This window comes from Equus przewalskii, chromosome 10 (assembly GCF_037783145.1).
Source record: "Equus przewalskii isolate Varuska chromosome 10, EquPr2, whole genome shotgun sequence".
NCBI lineage: Eukaryota > Metazoa > Chordata > Mammalia > Perissodactyla > Equidae > Equus > Equus przewalskii.
The window spans coordinates 41,089,302-41,113,586 of NC_091840.1; the positions used below are offsets into that span (position 1 = coordinate 41,089,302).

The following is a 24,285-nucleotide window of genomic DNA, read 5'->3' on the forward strand; positions in this document are numbered from 1 at the left end:
CACATAATAACGAGAGCAATAAGGCCACTAAAAATCAAATATACACAAATATCAACTGTTAATTTCTGGGGTAATCAATGATAATAGTTGATGAATGAAACGCCCAAATTTTTAAATTTCATTTAACCTATGGGTTTGGTCTTCTGCCCACCAGATCCCTTAATGAGAATGCCTAATAGTAAAATGTATTGTGTTTCAATTTCCATTTATTTTTCTCCACCTCTATTGCCCCCTTCCTGGGACTTCTGTGAAATACTCTGATGGAGAGAGAGAAAGAGAGTAAAGGAATAGCCTCTACCACACATCATCTCCAGCTCGGTGCTGTCCAGAACTTCTGCAGTGATGGGGACATTTTATATCTGTGCAGCCCAACAGAGCAGCTCACTGCCACACATGGCCCGGGAGTCCTTAAAATGTAGCTACTGTGTGACTCAAAACTGAATTTTAATCATATTTAATTTTATTATAGTTCAATTTTAATTTAAGTAGTCACATGTGGCTGGTAGCTACCATATTAGTCAGTGCAGGTTTAGATGAACCAGAACTAAATATCAGTCTTAAGACAACTATCTACTTGTTATACTAAGAGTGACTCACAAAAGATTACTGAATTGAAGTACATGTTTACCAGATCAATAACAGAAAAAAATCAACTTTACAAACTCACCTGGCCATCTTCCATTTTGGCTTTTGGATAGTTGAGGATTAGTTTTGTAGCTTGTTCCCACTTTGCATGTGTATCTTCCCAAGCCTAAAATGAAAGCAATTACCATTTGAAAGCAACTTTAAACCTAGAGGTAAAAATTAATCAGTAATAGACAGGTCTCAAGCTTGGTGTATATTATCCTACTTGTAAGACGTGCACATCTCACATTTGCTTCCAAAGCTATTCCTGGTCACATACACATAATACGAGGCTTCTAAAACTGAGGGTGGGGGCCTGGGAGGGCTGTTTTTCTGCTCCTAGGGGCATACCTCAGTGTTTCCTGCAGTGGGATGTTCAATGCGCCTCAGTAGTGCCATCACTCTTTTCTGAAGTGCTGCTCTTCCTAAGCAAAGACAACAGCAAATCAACTTATTGCACTCAGAGCCCTGCATCCCAGCAGAGGACCTGGCAAGACCAACCCAAAGGCAGAGTAGGAGGGGAATGAACGCTGCAAATGAAAAAGCTGAGCACCACTGTAACAGCCTCACAGAAAAGGTGTTTAACTTGAACTCCACAAGGTCCACAGCATAAAATAGCTATTCCCACCAATATTTACTCAAAACACATGCCAATGTGTTTAAAACTTCACTATACACAATTCAGGCAGAGCAAATTATATAATCTACAACTGAGAGCAATTTATACTGCTAGTTTTAACCAAATGTACAGCCTATTAAAACTCAGGGAGAAGTTAATTTCTTTCAAACGCTATTTATTTTCACCCTACCTTGTGTGGAAAAGGTTTTCAGGTGAGCTATTGGAATTAGCCCTGTAAACTTACAAAGCAGTACTAATCTTTAATACATTCCTACATTCCTAGCACAATCAGATGTCATGTCATGCAAGGCAGACTGAGCGAAAAAAAATCCACATTTACCTGTTGACATCATATTGCTGACAGACGCAAATTCCATGAATGTGTTATAGTTCGGCAAGAAGTTGTGCACCGATACTTCGTCCACCCCACACCGGATATCCGCTTCCTCACAGAGGTGGCGGAAACAGGACATGGCAACCAGAACAGCTTCGGTGTCAGGGCTCCACAGAAACATGTACAGGGCCACTTCCAGTTTGGTCTGGGCTTGCCGGCATATCGGCGGCGTTCCACTGCACCCTGCCGCACTATCCTGGGAGTCAGAGGTGGGAGGCACATATGTGCAACTTAGGTAATTTATTTACAAAACCCCACAATGCAACAAACTGTGTACCATACTTATCTGTATACATTAACCCACAAGAGCTTTCCCCTTTAATCATGATAGAAATTTTCAAACCCCAAAATATCTTGTCTGAAGGAGAAATGAGATTATTTGGACCAACATAACGCTATCATCTATCCAATTTCAAATCGAATATACATTATTCTATTCCAGATTCCAGAAATGTAGATTAAGTCTAACATGGACGCAAGTAAAACACTCACAACATAAATCTGCTGGATGAAAAAGACAATGCACTTCCCAGTCAACTATGAACGACACAGGAAGAGGAAGGAACAGGAAATTCTATCTACCTACTGCAGGGAAGAAATAAAATAAGTACACTGCAGCACTGACTGAAATGAGGGCACAAACAAGAACTAAACATTGCTGTAGAAGATATACTTGATTCTGGATTACATATTCCCAAAATGTGAAATAGAGAAATCCTCATTTCCAAAACAAATGAAATTCTGCAGGCAAAGTATACAATAGTAAACACCACAGTGCTTAGTTATTTTGTTCAACAGAAGGTTATATTGAAAATTAAGGTTAAAAAAAACTTTGATCAGGAAAAGAAACTCTTCTGTAATGATTTGATATTTTCACTTGTATGATCTATTTGTAAAAGGAACTCTGCACACAAACAAAACCCACAGAAACACTCATCTGTAACATCAAGCAAAATGTTCTCCTTCCAGTAACTCTGTACTTTTGTTAGTTGGTACAACGTTTAAACTTCTAGGGTAGGAATGGTCTCTCTTATGGGGTAGAGGTTTATAATAATTATAGCTATCAGGGGCTGCCCCGTGGCCAAGTGGTTAGGTTCTCGTGCTCCGCTTCAGTGGCCCAGGGTGTCGCCTGTTTGGATCCTGGGTGCGGACATGGCACCACTTATCCAGCCATGCTGAGGTGGTGTCCCACATGCCACAACTAGAAGAATCCACAACTAAAATATACAAGTATGTACTGGGGGACTTTGGGGAGAAAAAGCAAAAAAAAAATTCTAAGTGTCAAATACTCAATGCTGTTTACAAATGATCTCATTCAATCCTCACACCAATTCTGTGGCAGGAATTATTACTATCTCCATTTTAAAGTTGAGGAACTGAGTCACAGCGATGCTAGGAACTTGCCTGAGGTTCATCTAAGCAGTCCTTTACCACGTTCTATTACCTAGTTGAAATTTACCAAGGTTCATTCAGAAAAAAATACAGAGCACAGATGACGACACAGGAGAACTACAAAAGAAGCTGTCTACCATGGATGAGTTTCCTTTTCCCTTCCGGAGAGAGGCTCCAGGAGTATAAGTACGTAATAACTCTTCATGATCCATGGACATTTGACTGGTATTTCCACTGGAAGGAACATCACATCCTACCCCATAAAGGAAGAGAAAGTGACAGGAACTCCTATCTGCCTGCTAGAAAGAAAAACACGTAAGCCTTTCCAAAGCACTGATCACCAAAAGAAATAAATACTTAATATGACTTGTCTTCTGTTTGAGACTATGCTGGAAAACTGCCCTCCCAACTCCTATCCCTCACCTTGAGGAACCTTCACTAGAAACCCAGTAGTACAAGTAATATTTGCTCAATGTCTTTGAAAATTCTCAGCTTCCCACTCTTCAACTCATCAGAAACAACAGATTCTAGAAATGTAAATTAACACTTCTGGATCTAACATGGGCACAAGTAAAATGTCAACAACATAAATCTACTGTATGAAAAATATAATGTACTTCTCAGTCGATTATAAATGACAAAAGATTTTCTCTCATAAGATTTTATCCCACACCATGTCAGGATAATCAGAAGTTGACTCTTCTCAGATTAAGTTCCTTTGGACCAGTAATTAACACTCCTATATAGGCCAAGTATGTTACAAGAGTGACTTTACTGACCGGAGAACTACAGATTCATTACTGGATTACTAATGCTTGTTCCCTGGACAATTATACCACAGGCAAGGGCATGAAACTCTGAAGTCTAATCTCTTATCTTTGAAACAATGCCAAATTCCACTGTATTAACACACTAAAATAAGCCAGATGTGAATAAACCCAACTCACCAGTAGCCTATTTCTAAACAAAGAAAATTTACCAAGCTGCATGGTACCCTGAAAAGCATATGCGGAAGGTATGCTGAAAAGCATATGAGTCTGATACATTTAAGATTTCTTGTAGCTATGATTCTAGACATGAACAAAAATTCATGAATCAAGTACTCCTAAAACTATGCCATAATAGAATTTTTTAATTGAGTCATTATAGAAACTTTATGTTAAAAGAAATTTAAGGTTCTTCTCTATCCTCCCAAACCTCATCACCACGCTTCAATAGTTCAGAATCAAAACTTTTCACATGACCATAAGGAAGAAAATTCTTGATATTTTCAAGAGGTGAAAGCTTTACAGTAGGAATATAAATAAACCTAGACTGAGGACCCTCAACCTCTTCCCCTCAGCCTCTTGATAGATAATATTCTCTGGACTAGCCTAGCCATAGCATCCAAGTCTTATATATGAACTTGAAGACAGAATATTCTCCTCAATCTACTTTGGTTATAGCAGCCCCGTCTCCTCTGAGGCATGCCCCATAGGGTCCTGCTTAACTCAACTCGAATTTATAAGGATTGCAGCTTTTAAGGCCAAAGCTGCAGAATAATTTTTAAAATGTTGATTTGTCAGCCATAGTCCTCTGCACATATATTTCCCTTGAGGACTTTGTAGGAGGAAAGACTTGAGATAGGACTAAATCTGGCTAATAAACACTTCCTTATATCTCTTTCCATTACCATTCCAAATATTCTTCCATTTCTAAAGACGTCATTTTGCTTACCTTATTTTTAAGAAGAAATTTATTCCTGCAGATCAAAATTTCCCGCAACCATTTGAGAATTTCTGTGCTACTAAGCATTTGCTGGCTAGTTAACTTCTTGCAGATGTAAAAAAGCATTTGTGAGCTGCAGTGACATAAAGTTCATTGTTACCAGTTTTGTCAATAATTAACCTAAACAGATATAATCAGTACATAAGAAGGGCATTCTCTCATAATGGACACAAGTTTGGATTTTATTTTTCCTTCTAGGATTTGTTTTACAGAAATGGTTATCAAAATGTTAACAGCACGATAATCAAAGGAAATAAGTCTCAGATTATATAAGAAAAAAAAGAAAAAAAGCAAGTACTTCTAAGCCCCCTATTCCTCAAACTCCCAACTGTTTCATCCATGCATCTCATCCTTGCAGAGGACTAGAAAAAATGACAGACCACGTGCACAGCATAGACTGTATATAAACCCAGTGCTCTCGAACAAGGGTCTGCGAACAACTGCCTACAGGCCAAATCCAGCCCAGCATGTGCTTTTGTAAACAAATTGTTGTGGAACACAGCCACCCCCATTCCTTTACATATTGTCTTTGGCGGCCTTCCTGCTCCAATGGCAGGATGAATAGTGATGATAGAGACTATTTGACCCACAAAGCCTAAAATATTTACTACCTGGCCCTTCAGAGGCCAAGTTTGCTGACCCCTACTCTAGAGCTGCACTGTCCAACAGGGCGGCCACCAGCCAGCCACACGCGACTGCCCAGCACTGACAGCACATGGCTTGTCCAAAGTGAGATGTGCCGAAAGTGTGAAATAAACACCAAATTTCGAAGACTTCATGAAAAAAAGAATGTAAAATATCTCATTAATAACTTTTACATTGATTACACGTTGAAATAATATTCTAGATATATACAGTGGGTTGAAAAATATATTATTAAAATTAATTTTACCTGTTTCTTTTTTACTTTTTAACGTGGCAACTAGAAAATTTTACATTACATACGTGGCTCACGTTACTATAGGAGAGCACTGCTCTAGAGTCTGGGAGCTAACTCAGCCACCAAGTGACTTAGTACACCCACTCTTGTGATAAGACAATGACAAAACCTGAGGCTTACACATGTACATTTTCCTCAATGCGTTGCCTTTGTGCTCATTAAAAGGTAAGAATCTATATAACCTAGGAAATAAATCATAAAATTCTGTATATATTTTTGCCTTCTAAGCATATATTCATTATTAATCTATTCATCAAAAACACAGGTATTACGGAAAATTTATAAAAGATCAAAGTTAAAAAACTGAAATAAAATACTGACAAAATTTTAACACTCTAAGCTTATAACTTTAAAAATCAACTTAAAACACAGTTGTAACTACACAGAAATCTGAAACAGAAGGGACTACAGCAAATAACAGTACTTATGGTTGGGTAATAAAATTTAGCACAATTTGTAAAAATTTATTTTCTAAATTGCTGTGACACTGTTCTTACAGTTAAAACAAGAAATAGCCTAATTAATAATTTCAAGTCAAATAAAATCTAAACCTCTGAAGGTATAAGTGAATAAAGTTTGACAATGAACCAAGTACCACAGAGTTAATATTTAAAGACAAAAATTAAATACGAAATAAAATCTTAAATAGAATTACAAAATAAAAGTACATATACCTAATTTCCCAAAATGTTTCCACAGGAGCATCAGGATTCCACAAATCGATGCTGTCTAACTGATGAAGCACCAGCAGAGCCTGAATTGTAAGAGAGAGAGAGAAGACTTAACAAGTTTTTGTAAGCTTAACACTGGAGGATTTATTTTACAAATGCTAACAAATTGAGCTACTTAATGGTAGCCTCAATATACAGCATAAGGCAAAAGAGGAAAACTCTGATGAACTCAAATCTCTAGGAGATAATATATAGAGAAGGAAGCTACGCTGTTCCTATCATTATTACTTTACATGCATAAAGTTAAATGACTGATGAATTCAGAATAGGAATCTATACATGCAAAAATCGCTTTAAGACACAAAACAATTTCACTAAGTATCAAAGAACTCTATGGGACACAACATTAATCCCCAGGTAAAGAGAGCTCGCCAAAATTAACACACACGACAATACTTCTAGGCCAAAAGATAAAGTAGAAGTTATCTTGCTTGCCATGAATTCTTTTAGAACAGAAAAGACAGACTGTTTTTCAAAAATGAGAGAGGGAAGCAAAGTAGACTTTGAATTTCGTAGCATATTATTCACCCTAAAACATTTCAAGTGGCCATAGAATTGAAATTGGAATTCGGCCCACAGAATATTAACAGGAATTAAATAATTTATTTAAAATATACAACTAACATACAAAAATACTATTATTAAACAAATTAAAGCTATCAAAGACATAAAAAATAAAACTACACTCTTCCTTCAAACTGACCGTACCCTAACTCCGTTTCCACATGCTTCCCCCCGAGAGGCGCCCTGGTGAGCTCCACACATTCCTCTCAGTCCTTGGTCAGCATATTTGGCGATTCTTTACTCCCCTTTAAAGCTTTTTATTAAAACCTCAATGAAACGCTGTTTGGAATAAATAATGAGAACTGATTTCTTCTTCTCTTAAAACCAAATCAAACGCATAAACTGCAAACAGCTGCGCTGATAATCTGCCTCAGATTAGGAAAAGGTATGCAGATATCGAACCCTGAACCGCTTCATAACTCCAAGACTTATAACGTTTATCTTATTCCACACACTTTTACTGTAATTACTTTTAGATATTTAGTGAAAACTGCAATTCATTGTGAGAATCTTTAAAAATTATATAGTTTATAACTTTCATATCAAGAAAAAACAGTACAAATTTACATTCAATTTCATCACTTGTGCAAAAATTTAGTATAATTTACTGACACTTTAAGTGGCAAATTTTCTATATTTTTGTTTGAAAAAACATTTTTTAAAATATTGACAGGAAATGTATTAGCCTTTTCCCTATCTTAATGATTGTTTTCCTTTTCATGTGCTCTTCCATTTTTTAATTTTCCACATATATTTTAACAAGGCTGTAAACAGAGTATACTCATCTGACACTTCATAAATATTTTTCTGTATTGCTATGTGAACTGCATATGTTTTAACGCATGTTTAACAGTTCACAAAGTTGAAATATCATTGTCTTGTCACTGAATACTCATCCATTCTCTTAATAGTGAATATTTTAAATTCTCCTAATATTCTCTGATTATAAATAAGAGCCATAAGAATATATGTGTAGCTTTTTCCTTTTGAATTGCATTAATAGAATCAAAGAATTACAGAATGGAACTATTTGGACCAAAAAAAAAGGATATTCGTACAGCTCCTGCCAAATACTGTCAAATAGCCTTCCAAAAAGAATGCAAGGAATGTACCAATTTATAGGACCAATAGCAGTGTACAAAAATATGAGCAATGAGTGTAACAATGAGTGCTGAAATCTTTCCAGTAAAATGAAGCATACAGTATAAATAATAAAGTAGCAAATCTTAAGTAGAGAGCTCAATGGATTTTCACAAATGTATATACCCAATGTAACCGTTACCCAGATCAACATTCTCAACACCACTTCTTTTCTCAAACTTCTGCCTTTTTCACATTCCCTTGTGGTCATCAGCCCTTGATAAAGGTAGCTACTGTTCTGACTTCTATCACGACAGATTACTTTTGCCTGTTTCTTACTTAAATAAAGGGAATCATACAGCATATTCTCTATTGCGTTTGGCTGTCTTCAATCAATATTATGTCTGTGAGATTCATCCATACTTTGCACTTAGCAGTGGATCATTCTTTCTTCATTGTTGTAATTAGTGGAATGAATACAATCAAAATTATCTATTCTACTGTTGATACATTTGAGTTGTTTCCAGTGTTCTGGGCTATTACAAATTATGCTGTTATTACCATTTTTGTATGTGTCTTTTGGTAAATATACATATGCATTTCTGTTGGATACACACCTAGGAGTGGAACTGCTAGGTCATATGGTTAGCTTTTGTAGATTTTGCCAAACTATTTTATTGTTTGTATGTGTGAGGAAGATTGGACCTGAGCTAACATTTGTTGCCAATCTTCCTCTTTTTGCTTGAGGAAGATTGTCGCTGAGCTAACATCTGTGCCAGTCTTCCTCTATTTTATGTAGGATGCCACCACAACAAGGCTTGACAAGTGGTGCTAAGTCCACACCCAGGATCCAAACCTGCAAACCCCAGGCCACCGAAGCAGAGCATGTGAACTTCACCACTACGCAACTGGGCCGGCCCCCCGCAAAACAATTTTTAATGGTGGTTGTACTAATTTACATTCCTACTAACAGAGTATGAATAAAAACACAGTATAGTCATTTTATACTTCAGAAAGTTTTTGTTACTGATTTCTAGCTTAATTCTACTATAGTCACACACAAAAATTCTGAATTATTTCAATCCTTTAGAATGTGTTGAGACTCACTCCATGCTTAGGATATACTGAATGTTCCATGTACACTTGAAAAGAAAGTGTATTGAGTGTAGTGCTCTATCTATGTCAAAGAGGTCAAATTTGATAATCACGTTATGCAAATCTTCTATCCTTACTATCTTTTTTGGCTTGTTTACTCTATCAGATGCTGAGAAAAGTGTGCTCAAGTATCCTACCACAAGTGGATTTTTCTCTCTCCTTTCACTTTATATATTTTGAAGCTTTCTTTTTTATTTTGCTTCATGTTTTGAAGCTTTGTTATTAGGTTCAAATAGACTTTTATTTTCCAGATGGACTGGACCCCTTTGTAATAATGAGATATCGCTGTTTATTTCCAGTAATGCTTCTTGCTTTAAACTCTGTATGTGTATATTACTCCACTTTCTTGGGTTACTGTTCATATGGCATATTTTCCTGTCCTTGTACTATCTACCTTCCAGTGTCCTTGTATTTAAGCTGTGTATCTTATAAAGACCACAGTAAGATTTTTGCACTGCTAGGTATTTATCTAAGAGAAATGAAAGCATACGTCTACACATAGATTTGTACATACACGTTCCTAGAAGTTTTATTTGTAATAGCCAAAAACTAGAAACAACACAATGATCCATCAACAGGTAAATGGATAAACAAATTGTGGTATACCCACAAAATGAAACACTATCCAGCAGTAAAAAAGAACACATTTTATTAAAAGGAACAAACTATTGATACATGCAACAATATAGATGAACGTCATGATAATTATGCTGAGTTAAAGAAGACAGACAAAAAGAGTATATACTTTATAATTCCATTTATATAAAATGCAAACTATATCTGTATCTATAGTAACAGAAAGAAGAGCAGTGGTTGCAGAGACAGCAGGGGAGCAGGCAGGTGGCAATAAGGGGAGAGAGGGAGGGAGGGAACACAAAGGAGCACAAGACAACTTTCAGCAGTGATGGATATGCTCATCTAAGTGGCCATTATCGGGTGAGTAAACTGTGATATAATCATCAATGGAATACTTATTAACAATTTTTAAAAAGGAACTAACACATGCAACAACATGGATGAATCTCAAAACCTTGCTGAGTGAAGGAAGCCAGACAAAAGGACTACATAGTCTATAGTTCATAAAGTTCATTTGAACTTATAGAACTGGCAAAACTAATCTATAGTGATAGAAATCAGAGCAGTGGTCTCTGGGACAGAGAGCAGGGACACTGACTGCAAAAGATACAGGGAAACTTTCTGGAGTGATTAGAAATATTCTAAATCTATATAATTTTATTATATGTAAATTAACCTCAATAAAATTGATTTAAATTAAAACCATATTTATCAAGTAGTCAAAAGAAAAATAATTTTTAAAAAAAGTCAACTGTATTCATACCCACTAGGATGGCTATAATCAAAAAGACAGATGTCAAGTGTTAGCAAGGATATGGAGATACCAGAACCCTCATACATTGCCGGTGGGAATATAAAAGGACGCAGTCACTTTGGAAAACAGTTTGGCAGCTCCTCAACAAGTTAAGCAGAGTTACCAGACCCAGCAATTCCACTTCTAGCTATCTATATACCTAAGAGGTAGCCACACAAAAACTCTTACACAAATTTTCATAGCAGCATTGTTCACAATAGCCCCAAAGCAGAAACAATCACAAATGTCCATCAACTGATGAATAGATGAACAAAATGTGGTATATCCATACGATGGAATATTATTTGGCAGTAAAAAAGAATGAATTAGTGATTCATATAATGTGGATAAATCTTGAAAACATTACGTTAAATTACACAAAAGGCCACATATGATTCTACTTATACAAAATTTCTAGCATAAGCAAATCTATAAAGACAGAAAATAGACTAGTGGCTGCCAATGGCTGGGAGGACAGGAGAATGGAGAGTGACAATGTTTCTTTTTGGGGTGCCAAAAATATTCCGGGATTACACAATGTTGATGGCTGTATAAGCTTGTGCATATACTAAAAACTGAATTGCACACTTTAAAACAGTAAATTTTATAAGTATGTGAATTACATCTCAATTCAAGATATTAAAAAATTCAAAAAAGTCAACTGCAATTAGAAAATTTTGAGTTTTTTTATTAAGTATAAGAATTTGTACAATGTTGTTGCTACATGTGAGATAAAGCAAGTAAAGTTCTCTTCCTTCTCCATGGAGTCCACAAAACAGTGCACAGACACAGATGTAACCATTCCCAGAAAAACACATCTCTCCAACAATCGTCCAGAAATGACATTCATCACTCGCAGAAACGCCACACCAAAAAAATGTCAAGAATGCACATGGTTACAGCCTTTCCTTCAAGTGCTTAGAGTTCATTTTTCCCTACCTCCATTGCTTCCTGAGCAATCTCTGGCATGTGTGACTGAGGGACCAGCTGGACGAGCCCTGTAATTAATTCTGCTGTACTGCCTTGGGTTTCAGGCCCCTGTTTTCTGGGATTCTGTAAGGGAAAAAGAAAGCTCAATTAAAAATATATCATTTGAAAGGAGCTGGGGGGAGAAGGGAACAAAAAATGACCGCTAATGGGTGCTAGGTTTCTTTTTGGGGTGATGAAAATGTTCTAGGATTAGATCGTGGTGACAGCCTCACGATCTTGTAATATACTGAAAATCAGTAAATTATGCACTTTAAAATGGTGAATTTTATGGTATGTGAATTATATCTCAATAAAAAAATAATAATTGTGGAATTTTTTAAAAAATCAAAACTGGGGCCTGCAAAGTGGTGTCATGGTTAAGTTCACACAATCCACTTTGGCAGCCCAGGGTTTGCAGGTTTGGATCCCAGGTGTGGACCTACACACTGCTCATCAAGCCATGCTGTGGTGGCATCCCACATATAAAATAGACGAAGATGGGCAGAGATGTTAGCTCAGGACAAATCTTCCTCGGCAAAAAGAGGAAGATTAGCAACAGATGTTAACTCAGAGCCAATCTTCCTCACCAAAAAAAGCAGATCAAAACCGCTTTTATTAAGGAGTCTCTTAATCTACGTCTTGACTTGTTCATTAATGCAAATAACGTCCATAAAAAATCCTAAGTAAAAGAAAACAAAAACCAGGTATTACTTTTAAATTAAGAAATTATATCAATAATAGGAGTAAGTAATTTTTTTTTAGCAACACTACACTGGCTAAATAATATACCTCTGGTTTGGAACTTACTGGTTTTGATCTTATAAATGATTGTGATCAAGGCAAAGAACACGCATATTGGGTAAGGACTGCACGATTATCCTCTGCAGCCCTCTTGGCCAGTACGAAAGACCTACCCAAATCCATACAGGGCTAAATCCACAGCTCTAGATATCTATACTTCAGTCCTTTTCATTATGGAAAACATTATGTACTGAGCAAAGCAAATTAGCGGTGTATATAAATGTGAATGTCTACCTACTTAAAGAGACTAAAACGCTTCCTGTAACTTGGAAGCACCTATTTACACTTCAGGAATATTTGGGGGCTGGCCCTGTGGCTGAGTGGTTAAGTTGGCGTGCTCTGTTTTGGTGGCCCAGGGTTTCACCAGTTCGAATCCTGGGTGCGGACAAGGCACCACTCATCAAGCCATGCTGAGGCAGCATCCCACATGCCACAACTAGAAGGACCCACAACTAGAAATACACAACTATGTACTGGGGGACTTTGGGAGAAAAAGGAAAAATAAAAAATCTAAAAAAAAAAAGAATATATGGTTCATTTAAGTGAGGCCAATGCAACTTGTGCCCATATTTTATTAATTACAGAACTTTTTCCATTATAATGATTAAGGTAAGCCCTCACCCCAGTATATCTGTAATTCAAAACTGTTAGCCTATTTTCTGACATTTATATTCATTCATTAATAACCCAATAATATTTATTGAATACCAAAGACACAACAAGTAAAAGAGAAGATGAGATGTAGTCTGGTGGGAAAGATAACCATCAATAATCAGACTAACAAGTATAAAATTGCACATGAGGTAAGAACCACGAAGGCACATGCTGCCGTGTGCACCTGTAACAGGGAAATGTGGCAGTCAGGGAGGCTTCCTTAGGCAGTGATAACAAGCTTAGAAGTAGCGGGGTCACTATGTGAAGAGGAGAGGGAATCAGATCATAGGCGGAGGGAAGAGCAAGAGCAAGGGCAGGTATGAAGGGATGTAGTGAGTAAGACGGACTGAAAGGCCATGACAGATGTGGCAGAAGTGGTAGGTAGGAGTCGGACTTTGCACGACCTTATAGGTCTATAGGGAGTTTCGTCTTGATCCCAAGGGCAGTTGCAACTAAAAGGTTTTAAGCTGGGCAGGGGAAATGAGAAGACTTGCTTTTTAAAGAGATCATCATAACTTTAGTGCAGAGAAATGATTAGAGGCAGGTAGGAGATGATGCAAGTTGAGCAATTAGGAGGATTAGGATAGAGATGGCAAAGATGGAAGACAATAAAATCAGGTTACTTTAAAAATACCATGATTGAGATAATTTAATAGTTATTTCTACATTTCTCCTATTTACTAAGACTTAGAATTTTTATACATAAAATATGAAATAATCAAATATTTACAATGAATCTTTCACTCTTTTAACTTACCTTGAGTAACTCTGAGAAAAGTTGTTTAACCACTAGATGGCAGCAAATAATTTCAATTTTAAATGACCCTTTTCTGCTTGCTAAATTTCAAACTTGGAAAACAGTAAGTTTTGTTAAAATTCTTGTTCTTTGAACAATAAAATATTTAACACAGAAGGCACCAGTGACTTTAGTGCATTCTCTGATCCTGAGCATGGCCAAAAAGAGTGGCATTAATATATTTTATGACATGCATGATGAAATAACACCACAAATAACCTGTGCGACATAACAAAGAAATGAGGAGAAAGGATATTTCATTATTTTTATAGGGTTATACTCACATATTGTATGGAATTTTTCCATGCCAAAGTTCTAACAGTTTATTCTATTAAGAGTCCCAAATTTGGATGGGCTTTTCAAAGGGTTCAAAATATCAGAGGCCTTCCTTTGGGTCACTAATCCATCTGCTGTCTCTCTCCATTCTCGTTTCTCTCCAGAAAAAATACTCAGATATTCATATTTTTAAAACTTCAGGGGTTTCATAGAACTCTTGAGACTATGGACATCAAGTTATGAACCCCTATAGTATAGTACTTTGAAAAATATGTCATCAAAATTGAAAGCAACTTAGCACTTATAAAGCCTACTGCTGAATAAAAGCAGTAAGAAATTTTTCTGGATGGGCTCTCCAGAGACTGGACAAAGTCCACAAAGATTAAACATACTATCCTATGAACTTCACAATATATAACTGTTACATTTGGGGCATTAATAATATTAATGTTAACTGTAGTTTATAAATAATAATACTAACATTTATTTAGTGGTTATTATCTATTTATTATGCATTATGCCTAAAAGCATGACATGTACTATCTCAGTCTTCTCTGAGGTAGGAACTATTATCATTGTAGTATTTCACATGGGAAAACTAAGGCACAGAGAAGTTAAGTAAGTCACCCAAATCACACAGCTAGTCTGTCTCCAGCTCCCATGCTTTCAAACACTTAATATAACTATCATTCATTTATATCTGTTAGTTACTAATTATTTTCTGGACTGGAGTGACGCTCTCAGGAATCTACCACCTCCTGAGGCTGTAAGAGCAGAGTTATGACAATATCTGAGTGCTAACCACATCCTTTTTCATCTCCTTCTCCTTCACATACAGTACTTGTAGCCAAAGCCAGTGATGATAGAAGGCTGATGACAGGAAGAAAGGGGGACAGAAAAGCTAATGGTTTGGCCATAGCAATTGGAGATTAAAAAAACCAACTGTGCAGATGCAGAAAGCACTCTCGTTTACGTTTACTTCATTACCTCCACCCTCATTCCAGGATAATGCCTAAGTGACAAAATAATCTGATAGCAGAGTAAGGACAGAAGATCTCACCAAAGTACGTTAGTTTAATGATAAGGCAAATTAAGAAGAAAAGCTACGAAATTTGATCTAATTATAGTAGTATTCTCTCTAAGTTAGTTTTTTAGAGATGTCTTACATTTCAAGCATGATCAGGAAGGATTAGTAAGTGGTCTTTGACTAGTAATTATCTTCAAGGTCTTGGCATTCCAATTAAACCAAACTAAGTTAGTGTAATAATTTCAAGGCATTTCATAAAAAATACTTACACAAAGCAAGAGCTTTGGATCTGCATGAATTAGTTTCACCATAGACAAAAGAAGATACTTATAGCTTCTTGTCTCCAGGTCTGTAGGTTTTTCTTTAAATTTAAGGCTTGTTACTTTTTCTTTAAATGTAAGACTCTAAAAACAAAAACATGACATCCCTTTGTAAGAATCAGACATCAGAACTAAGATAATAGCTATCCAACTTTTAAAAGTAAATCTGTTATGAAAAAGCTTTGAAAAAATAGACATTTTATATCACCAAATGGTATTACTAGAAACAATCAATAGTAAGATTATTAAGCTTAAAAAACAAATGAAAATTATTTTTGCAATATTTATATTATTCTTATATAAACTATCTAATAAAGTTTAAGTGAAAATCTATTAAAATACCAGAAGCTTTAATATCAAGTTGACTCCTACATAAAAAACAACTTTCCAAAATGTGAAAATATTAGGGATAAAATATTTAGTCTATAGCTCTCAGAAACACACACATTGAGCAACTCATTTAACAAATATTTACTCCACAAACATATACATAAATATTCCATAGAATCTATGACATTATCAATTGTAAGATGCACCACTACTTTATACAAGAATGAAAAACCACTGTCAACCATATGGAACAAATAAGATGCACTCCCAATTTCAGAGATGTTAAGAACTAAAAGTAAGTGCTTCTTAGAATTGATGCAATATGCTATACAGACAATCTCCATATTTAACAGTTTAACTGTAAGTTTTGTTTCTCCTTCAATGGCATGGCATCTCTCTCAAGTTACAGAATGCATGTATTTTGTCTGAAGAACACTGATAAAACAGAGAAAGAACTCTTTGAGAAAGATTAAATCATGGAAAATGTATTTCAATTACAGAGATACTATGATAGACGCTGGGCTGATACTATAATTATGGATGTTTTTCAACCAAAAATCCAACAATTATATTCTAGATCCAATAACAACTTTCTCTCTACTCTTATAAAACATTTTTCCTTTTCCTTTAAAAGGACACAAAATACCTGGTTTTGATATGTACACCTTATGGGAGCACTACGCAAATACATGAATGGGAGAATATCCAGCATCTATGCACCCATAATAAAAATGTCCAAGTAAAGAGGCTGTCTCTCAAAAGTAAAAAAGTGGAGATGCATGTCTATAACAGACAGCCACTATTCTCAGTGTAAGTGTGAGAAATGCATTTTAATTATGCCCAAGAACACTGAAGATTTTTGGTCCTCTGAAGGGAAGAATAGCTATCTAATGTACACATAAATGCTCAAGAATGTCACCATAGAAAAGAAAACAAAACTACAAATACTGTTTGCTTTTATATTTATAATCCCACCACAAATGTCTTACCAAAGGTATTTAATAAATTCTGTTTTTACTGATTGTTTCCATTAAACTTTTTTTTTTCATTCTAAGTCAAGGTAACACCTTAGATCAAGGTGAAACCTTCCTTGAACAAATTTATTTACTAAGATGTAACTAAGCATAATGGCTCTTCCCTAATGCAGCCATTGCACAGGAACACAGATCAGAGAACAACCAGTAGACATAAGAATTATCTCTTATTTAGTAATCATTTACAAAAAGTAATAATAGTTTAATTATGCCACCTCAATCTCACGTATCAGCATATCCATTTGTTTCAGCATGGCTGCCAAATTTGGAATATAAGACTGGAAAAGCTCGAATAAATTTTTCAACTCAAATGCCTCTTAATTAATGACCATTAGTGGGTTATGTAAAATCAGGAATAACTTGCTAAGGAAGAAATATATTTCTTAACAAGAAATGTAAGAAAAATAATCATTCATTAATTTATGAATTGATCTTCCATACTGCAGATATCAGTAGGAATCCAAGTAACACATGTGCTTCGGCCAAAGAGAGACAGTCATGCTCAGGAAAAAATTCATGAGTCAGAGTGTTCAGATGTCTATTAAGGGCCCAAATCATTTGTTAACTTATTTAAGACCAGGACTACTTATAGGCATAAAGAAGCATTTGCTGGGCCAGGATCTCCTTTAAGAAGCAAAATGTGGAGCCAGCCCTGTGGCTGAATAGTTGAGTTCGCATGCTCCACTTCAGGGGCCCAGGGTCTTGCTGGTTCAGATCCTGGGTGTGGACCTAGCACTGCTCATCAGGCCATGCTGAGGCAGGATCCCACGTAGCACAACTAGAAGGACCCACAACTAGAATATACGACTATATACTGGAGGACTTTGGGGAGAAGAAGAGAAAGAAGGAAAAAATAAAAAAAGACTGGCAACAGATATTAGCTCAAGGCCAATCTTAAAAAAAAAAAAAAGAAGCAAAACGTGCAGAAATTATACATATTTGTGAAAACTCATACAACTATTAATTAACAGGCTAGCTCAGTTTTAAAATAGTAAATGATTAGTGCTAAGACAAATATTTCAAATTTTAAAAATACTCCAAAAATACAAAATGGAGAATCTATGGCTCAACGTTCATATGAAAAAGGCTGACCAGCAATTATTACACCACATCTGGACACTAAAATCAGATCTTCATATGTCATTTTAATTGAAGAAAAAAGTGTTAAGCTGAATTCTTGCCAGAAGAGAAGTAAACCAGATGAAGGAGGGTTTTAAAAGCAGATCAAGTAGAAATTCATTTACTCATTCCAGCAGCCTGGCAGTGGTGTAACTAGCATCCCTAGACAACCCAGGAGCAGCAGCACAGGTGGAGCACAGGGCAGGAGGGTCCAAGCCTGTGGAGAGCCTGCAGAGAGCCAGTGGAGGGATACGAGACCCAAGTGACCCTGGAAGCAGCAGAAGTGCTCACAGCCTGGTCAACTCGAAGGCAACACCTGAGACTAAAGTGAGACTGTAAGCAGCAACCAGAAGCAGCTCAGAACCAAAGTAACCAAAGCCATACTCAAATAAGAAAGGTGGTTACTACCGCAAATGTGCCGGCAGAGGATCAATTCATCAAACACCATGAAGAACTACAGTGACACTGCAGAACAGGAGCAGAAGGACAGCTCTCCAGAAACTAAACTTGAAGTCACAGAAGATTACAATCTAATGAACAGAGAATTCAAAATACTGTCATAAAGAAACTCAATGAGTTACAAGAAAACTCAGACAGCTCAATGAGCTCAGGAATAAAATTAATGAACAGAAGGAGTACTTCACCAAAGAGATTGAAACTAAAAAAACAAACCAATGAAGAACACAATGAGATAAAAGATAATGTAGAAAGCATTAAAAATGAAGCAGACCATATGGAGGAGAGAATTTTTTTCTTTGAGGATAGAAATCTAGAAATGATGCAGGTGGAGGAGTAGACAGAACTAAGATTTTTTAAAAATGAAGAAGTTCTTTCAGAAATATCCAACTCAACTAGGAAAGTAACATAAAGATTATAGGTATCCCAGAAAGAGAGGATCCTTTCTTCAAAGAAATAATAGCCAAGAACTTCCCAAACCTGGGCAAGAAACTGGGCATGCAAGTATGTGAAGCTAACAGAACTACTAATTACATTACTGGAAAAAGATCTTCTCCAAGGCATACAATATTAAAATTGTCAAAAGCCAATGACAAAGAAAAAATATTAAGGGCAGCAAGACAGAAGAAAATAACCTACAAAGGAACCCCCCTCAGGCTTTCAGCAGATTTCTCAGCAGAAACCCTATAGGTTAGGAGAGACTGGAATGATATACTCAAAATACTGAAAGACAGAAACTATCAGCCAATAATACTCTATCCAGCAAAATTATTCTTCAGATATGACAATGAAACAAAAGCTTTCCCAGATAAACAAAAGCTGAGGGAATTCATTGCCACTAGATTTGCCTTAGAAGAAATCTTGAAAGAAGTCCTCCTATATGAGACAAAAAAGAAAAGGTTTACAAAACCTTGAGCAAGGAAATAAATAGACAGAATCAGAAAATTGCAGCTCTATATCAGAATAGGTTAGTAAACACTTAATTATAACATAAAGATAAAAGCAAAGAAAGCAACAAAAATAACTATAACCAATACAATTTGGTCACAAACTCAAGAAACAAAAAAGAAGAATTTGTGACTACAAAAACACAAAAGAGGAAGAGGAAAGGGATGGAACCTGCATAGACTATTAGAGACAAGAGATTATCAGAAAAAGGACTATTTCATCTATGAGATCTTTTATGCAAACCCAATGGTAACCACAAAACAAAAAATCAAAGCAGAGTCACAAAGCATAAACAAAGAGAAAACAGAAAAAAAAATCATACAAAACCACTCAACTGAAATGGCAGACAGAAATACAAGGAAAAAGAAACAATGGAAATATCAAACAACCAGAAAACAAAAGATAAAATGGCAGTATTAATTCTTCATCTATCAATAGTCACTCTAAATGTAAATGGGTTGAATTCACCAATCAAAAGACACAGAGTGGCTAGATGGATTAAAAAACAAGATCCAATAATATGCTGCCTCCAGGAAACACATCTCAGCTCTAAAAACAAACATAGGCTCAAAATCAAGGGATGGAAGATGACACTCCAAGCAAATGGCAAGCAAAAGAAAGCAGGTGTAGCTGTACTTATATCAGACAAAACAGACTTGAAGATAAAAAAGATAAGAGACAAAGATGGGCATTCTATAATTATAAAAGGGACATTCCAACAAGAAGACATAACACTTATTAATATATAAGCACCTAACACAGGAGCACCAAAGCATATAAAGCAACTATTAACAAACCTAAAGGGAGAAAGTTACAGCAATACAGTAACAGTAGGGGACTTCACCATCTCACTTACATCAATGGATAGATAATCCAGACAGAAAGTCAACAAGGAAACAGTGGACTTAAATGAAACACTAGACCAGATGGACTTCATACATACATATATAGACTATTCCACCCCAAAACGGAAGAATACACATTCTTCTCAAGTGCACATGGAACACTCTCAAAGACATTCCCATACATTGGGAAACAAAGCAAGCTTCAATAAATTTAAGAAGACTGAAATCATATCAAGTATCTTTTCCAACCACAATGGTATGAAACTAGAAATCAATTACAAGAAAAAAGCTCAGAAAATCACAAAGGTGGAGAATAAACAACATGTGACTCAACAACCATTGGATCAATGAAGAAATCAAAGGAGAAATAAAAAAATACCTGGATACAAATGAAAATGAAAACACAAATTACCAACTCTTATGAAATGCAGCAAGTGGTACTAAGAGGGAAATTTATAGCAACAGGTCTATCTCATAAAAACCAAGAAAAATCTTAAATTAGCAACCTTACACTATGCCTAAAAGAATTATAAAAAGAACAAAGCAAGCCCAAAGTCTGTATAAGGAAGGAAATAATAAAAATCAGAGCAGAAATAAATGAAATAGAGACTAAAAAACAACAGAAAGGATCAACGAAACTAAGAGCTAGTTCTCTGAAAAGGTAAACAAAACTGACAAACCCTTAGCCAGACTCACTAAGAAAAAAAGAGGGAAGACTTAAATAAATAAAATCAGAAACGAAAGAGGAGAAATTGCAATGGACACCACAGAAATACAAAGGATTCTAAGAGAATACTATGAAAAGCTATATGCCAACAAATTGGATGACCTAGAAGAAATGGATAAATTCTTAGATTCATACAACCTCCCAAAACTGAATCAAGAAGAAATGGAGAATCTTAATAGACCAATCATAAGTAAAGAGATTGAAACAATAATCAAAAACCTCCCAAAAAAACAAAAGTCCAGGACCAGATGATTTCTCTGGAGAATTCTACCAAACATTCACAGAAGATTTAATACCTCTCTTTCTCAAGCTATTCTGAAATACTTAAGAGGACAGGATGCTTCCTAACTCTTTCTACGAGGCCAACGTTACCCTGATACTACCAGACAAGGACAACACAAAAAAGTAAAGTTACAAGCCAATATCACTGATGAACACAGATGCAAAAATCCTCAACAAAATATTAGCAAACTGAACACAGCAATACATTAAAAGGATCATATACCACGATTAAGTGGGATTTATTACAGAGATGAAGGGATGGTTCAACATCCACAAATCAATCAATGTGATATGCCACGTTAACAAAATGAGATATCATCTCATACCTGTCAGAATGGCTATAATTAACAAAACAAGAAATAACAAGTGTTGGAGAGAATGTGGAGACAAAGAGAACCCTCATACACTGCTGATGGGAATGCAAACTGGTGCAGCCACTATGGAAAGCAGAATGGAGATTTCTCAAAAAATCAAAAACAGAAATACTACATGATCCAGCCATTCCACTACTGGGTATTTATCCAAAGAACATGAAATCAATACTTCAAAAAGATTTATGTACCCCTATGTTCATCACAGCATTATTCACAATCCAACGCATGGAAACGACCCAAGTGCCCGTCAGTGGATAAGTGGATAAAGAAGATGTGGTAAATATATACAATGGAATACTACTCAGCTGCAAAAAAAAAAAAAAAAAAAAAGACAAAATTGTGCTATTTGGGACAACACGGATGGACCTTGAGGGTATTATACTGAGCAAAATAAGTCAGACAGAGAAAGACAAATACTGTATGATTTCACTCATATGAGGAAGATAAACAAACACACACATAGATAAGGAGAACAGATTAGTGGTTACCAGAGGAGAAGAGCGGGGTGAAAGAGGTAAAGGGCACATATGTATGGTGACAGATAAAATCTGGATTGATGGTGGTGAACATGATGCAGTCTATACAGAAACTGAAATATAGTGATGTACACCTTAAATTTACACAATGTTGTAAGCCATATGACCTCACATAATTTTTTAAAAATAATAAAAAACGTATAGTTAACATTTAATTAGCTATTATTTATGCTTAACTCCAATTAACTTACACTTGGATTGAAATTTTCAATTTTTAAAAAAATTAAGTACTTGGCATTATAGAAAGTCAACCAAAAAATAACTTTGCATCTTATTTAATAAAACATCATTGCCATGCTCTTTTGGCTATAAATTTTAAGCTAAATAATCCCAAAATATGGTATAGCAAACTTCTCTATTTGAACATCTAAGATAAACAAGCCTCAGAAACAATTACTGACAACTGGATAAGAGTGAACTACAACTGTATCAAACCAGGATATTTTATTGACTAACAGAACTTGGAAAAAGAGGAGCATGCCAGGGAGGAAGCCATTAAGTTATCTAAGGAGTGTGAAATGGCTAATTTACTAAATAGAGCCAATTGGTAAAAACATGTTACATTTTCATTTGAAATGACATGATGCGACTATAATGGTAACTATACACAGAAAAGTCAAAGTAACCAAGGACTTTTCTGAGGTAGTTACAACGGGTCATACTCACAGCCACAGAAGCCCACTGCCATACAAAATAGTGACTGGTTGGCATCTGATCATGTTACCGACAGCAGCCAATAAAAACAGAAAATAAGAAGCAGAAGACAAAGTACCACCAATCAATGTCTAGAGTTGCCATGTGTAATACTCTTGCTATAGATAAATACCATGAAATGACTGCTACAATACTGTAATCGTCCATTCAAATTGCTTCCATATGAGTTTTAAAATTCCATATTGAGTATTAATCTGTTAGAATACCTAATTTGAAAACAACCTGTTTTTAATAACTTTAAACACAAACTTCAATATCAAAGAGCCTATCATATTTGAATGCTTAAAGCACGTTTGCCGAAATATTAAATATTTTTTAATGAAAATTTTATTTCAAATTTCCTATGTGCAATATTCAGCGGTCAATGGGCAAAACTACATTAGTAGGAACATTCACTCTAACCCAGGAGTCAGTTTTCCTTACTCATCCCTAAAACACGAGGAGCTGATTAATCAAAATATTTTGGTTCATAAGGAACAGTTAAAGAAACTAAAAAAAAGGAAAGAAAAAGTGACACTAAGGTTTTAACAGCATTTTGTGAGAAAATTTCTCTAAGAAACGTGAGCTCAGCTTGCTGAAATGGTGGAAAACAAACATCATTAACTAGTAGTGCAACAATATTGCAGTACACAACATACCACTATACTTATAGAAAAGGAGAGACTCATTTGATTTTCCAAAATACAACAGCAGGAATGGAACGAAGACACCGAAAATGCAAGGGGAAGGAGATGGGATTCAATCCCTGATTAATCTTACCGGTGCCATGCGTATCGCCGGGTGTGCTCCACAACCCTGCACCGCTTTATGAAGTGTTTCACCAAACATATTTCGAAGTTCAACTGAGTGACAATATACGGCATCGATCTTAGGCCACCAATCCAGTGCAGACTGGAGGAAAACAGAGACCATAAGAAAGGAAAAGTACAAATTGGCATGAGTTATATGCTCTGGTTATCAGCGTAGTTTTATGTTTTACCTTTTTGTGAGAAACTTTCTAAGACCATGCAAACACACACCATGATTTCCAAAGTCTTCAAATAATATCTTTAATTCAAACACTAAACCATACATGTATTTTAAAACATAATAATGAACACGAGACAAACTGCCCATTGCAAGAGCATGAGAGACTGTCTTTTCTCACTGATAAGTTAGTGAATCTGAAAAACAAAGAGTCTTTAGAAAGCTAATTCTGCAGCCAATCTTTTTCTTTTGTTTAAGTTTAATGTTTTATACATTTCAGAAACATATGCATATATGGTATATATTTTCCCAGATAAGAATGCTATTATCAAAGCTTTAAAAGAGATTAGTGGTTCAACACAATGGCAAACCATTTACTCATATGCCTACAAACAATGATAATTACAACATAAAATTAGTAAATGAGATAAAGCTATTAGTAAACCTATAATCTTAAACTGATAAGCAATGACAGC

General features: G+C 35.6%; 1 protein-coding gene across 23 annotated transcripts in view; it reads right to left on the reverse strand.

Annotated features, from left to right (window-relative positions):
- The window catches only part of NF1 (neurofibromin 1), a 240,137-nt gene that overhangs the window by 127,356 nt on the left and 88,496 nt on the right, over window positions 1-24,285 (reverse strand). For 12 of the 23 annotated variants that reach the window (XM_070562626.1, XM_070562621.1, XM_070562641.1 and 9 more), the window contains 9 exons: window positions 23,603-23,734; window positions 15,428-15,562; window positions 11,575-11,688; window positions 6,411-6,490; window positions 4,746-4,869; window positions 3,167-3,328; window positions 1,584-1,833; window positions 976-1,049; window positions 668-751 (listed from right to left, as the gene is read on the reverse strand). In XM_070562626.1, coding sequence (XP_070418727.1) covers window positions 668-751; window positions 976-1,049; window positions 1,584-1,833; window positions 3,167-3,328; window positions 4,746-4,869; window positions 6,411-6,490; window positions 11,575-11,688; window positions 15,428-15,562; window positions 23,603-23,734 — 1,155 coding nt within the window. The remainder of the gene's footprint in view (window positions 1-667; window positions 752-975; window positions 1,050-1,583; window positions 1,834-3,166; window positions 3,329-4,745; window positions 4,870-6,410; window positions 6,491-11,574; window positions 11,689-15,427; window positions 15,563-23,602; window positions 23,735-24,285) is intronic. The other 11 variants (XM_070562627.1, XM_070562622.1, XM_070562632.1 and 8 more) reach the window with 2 other exon arrangements.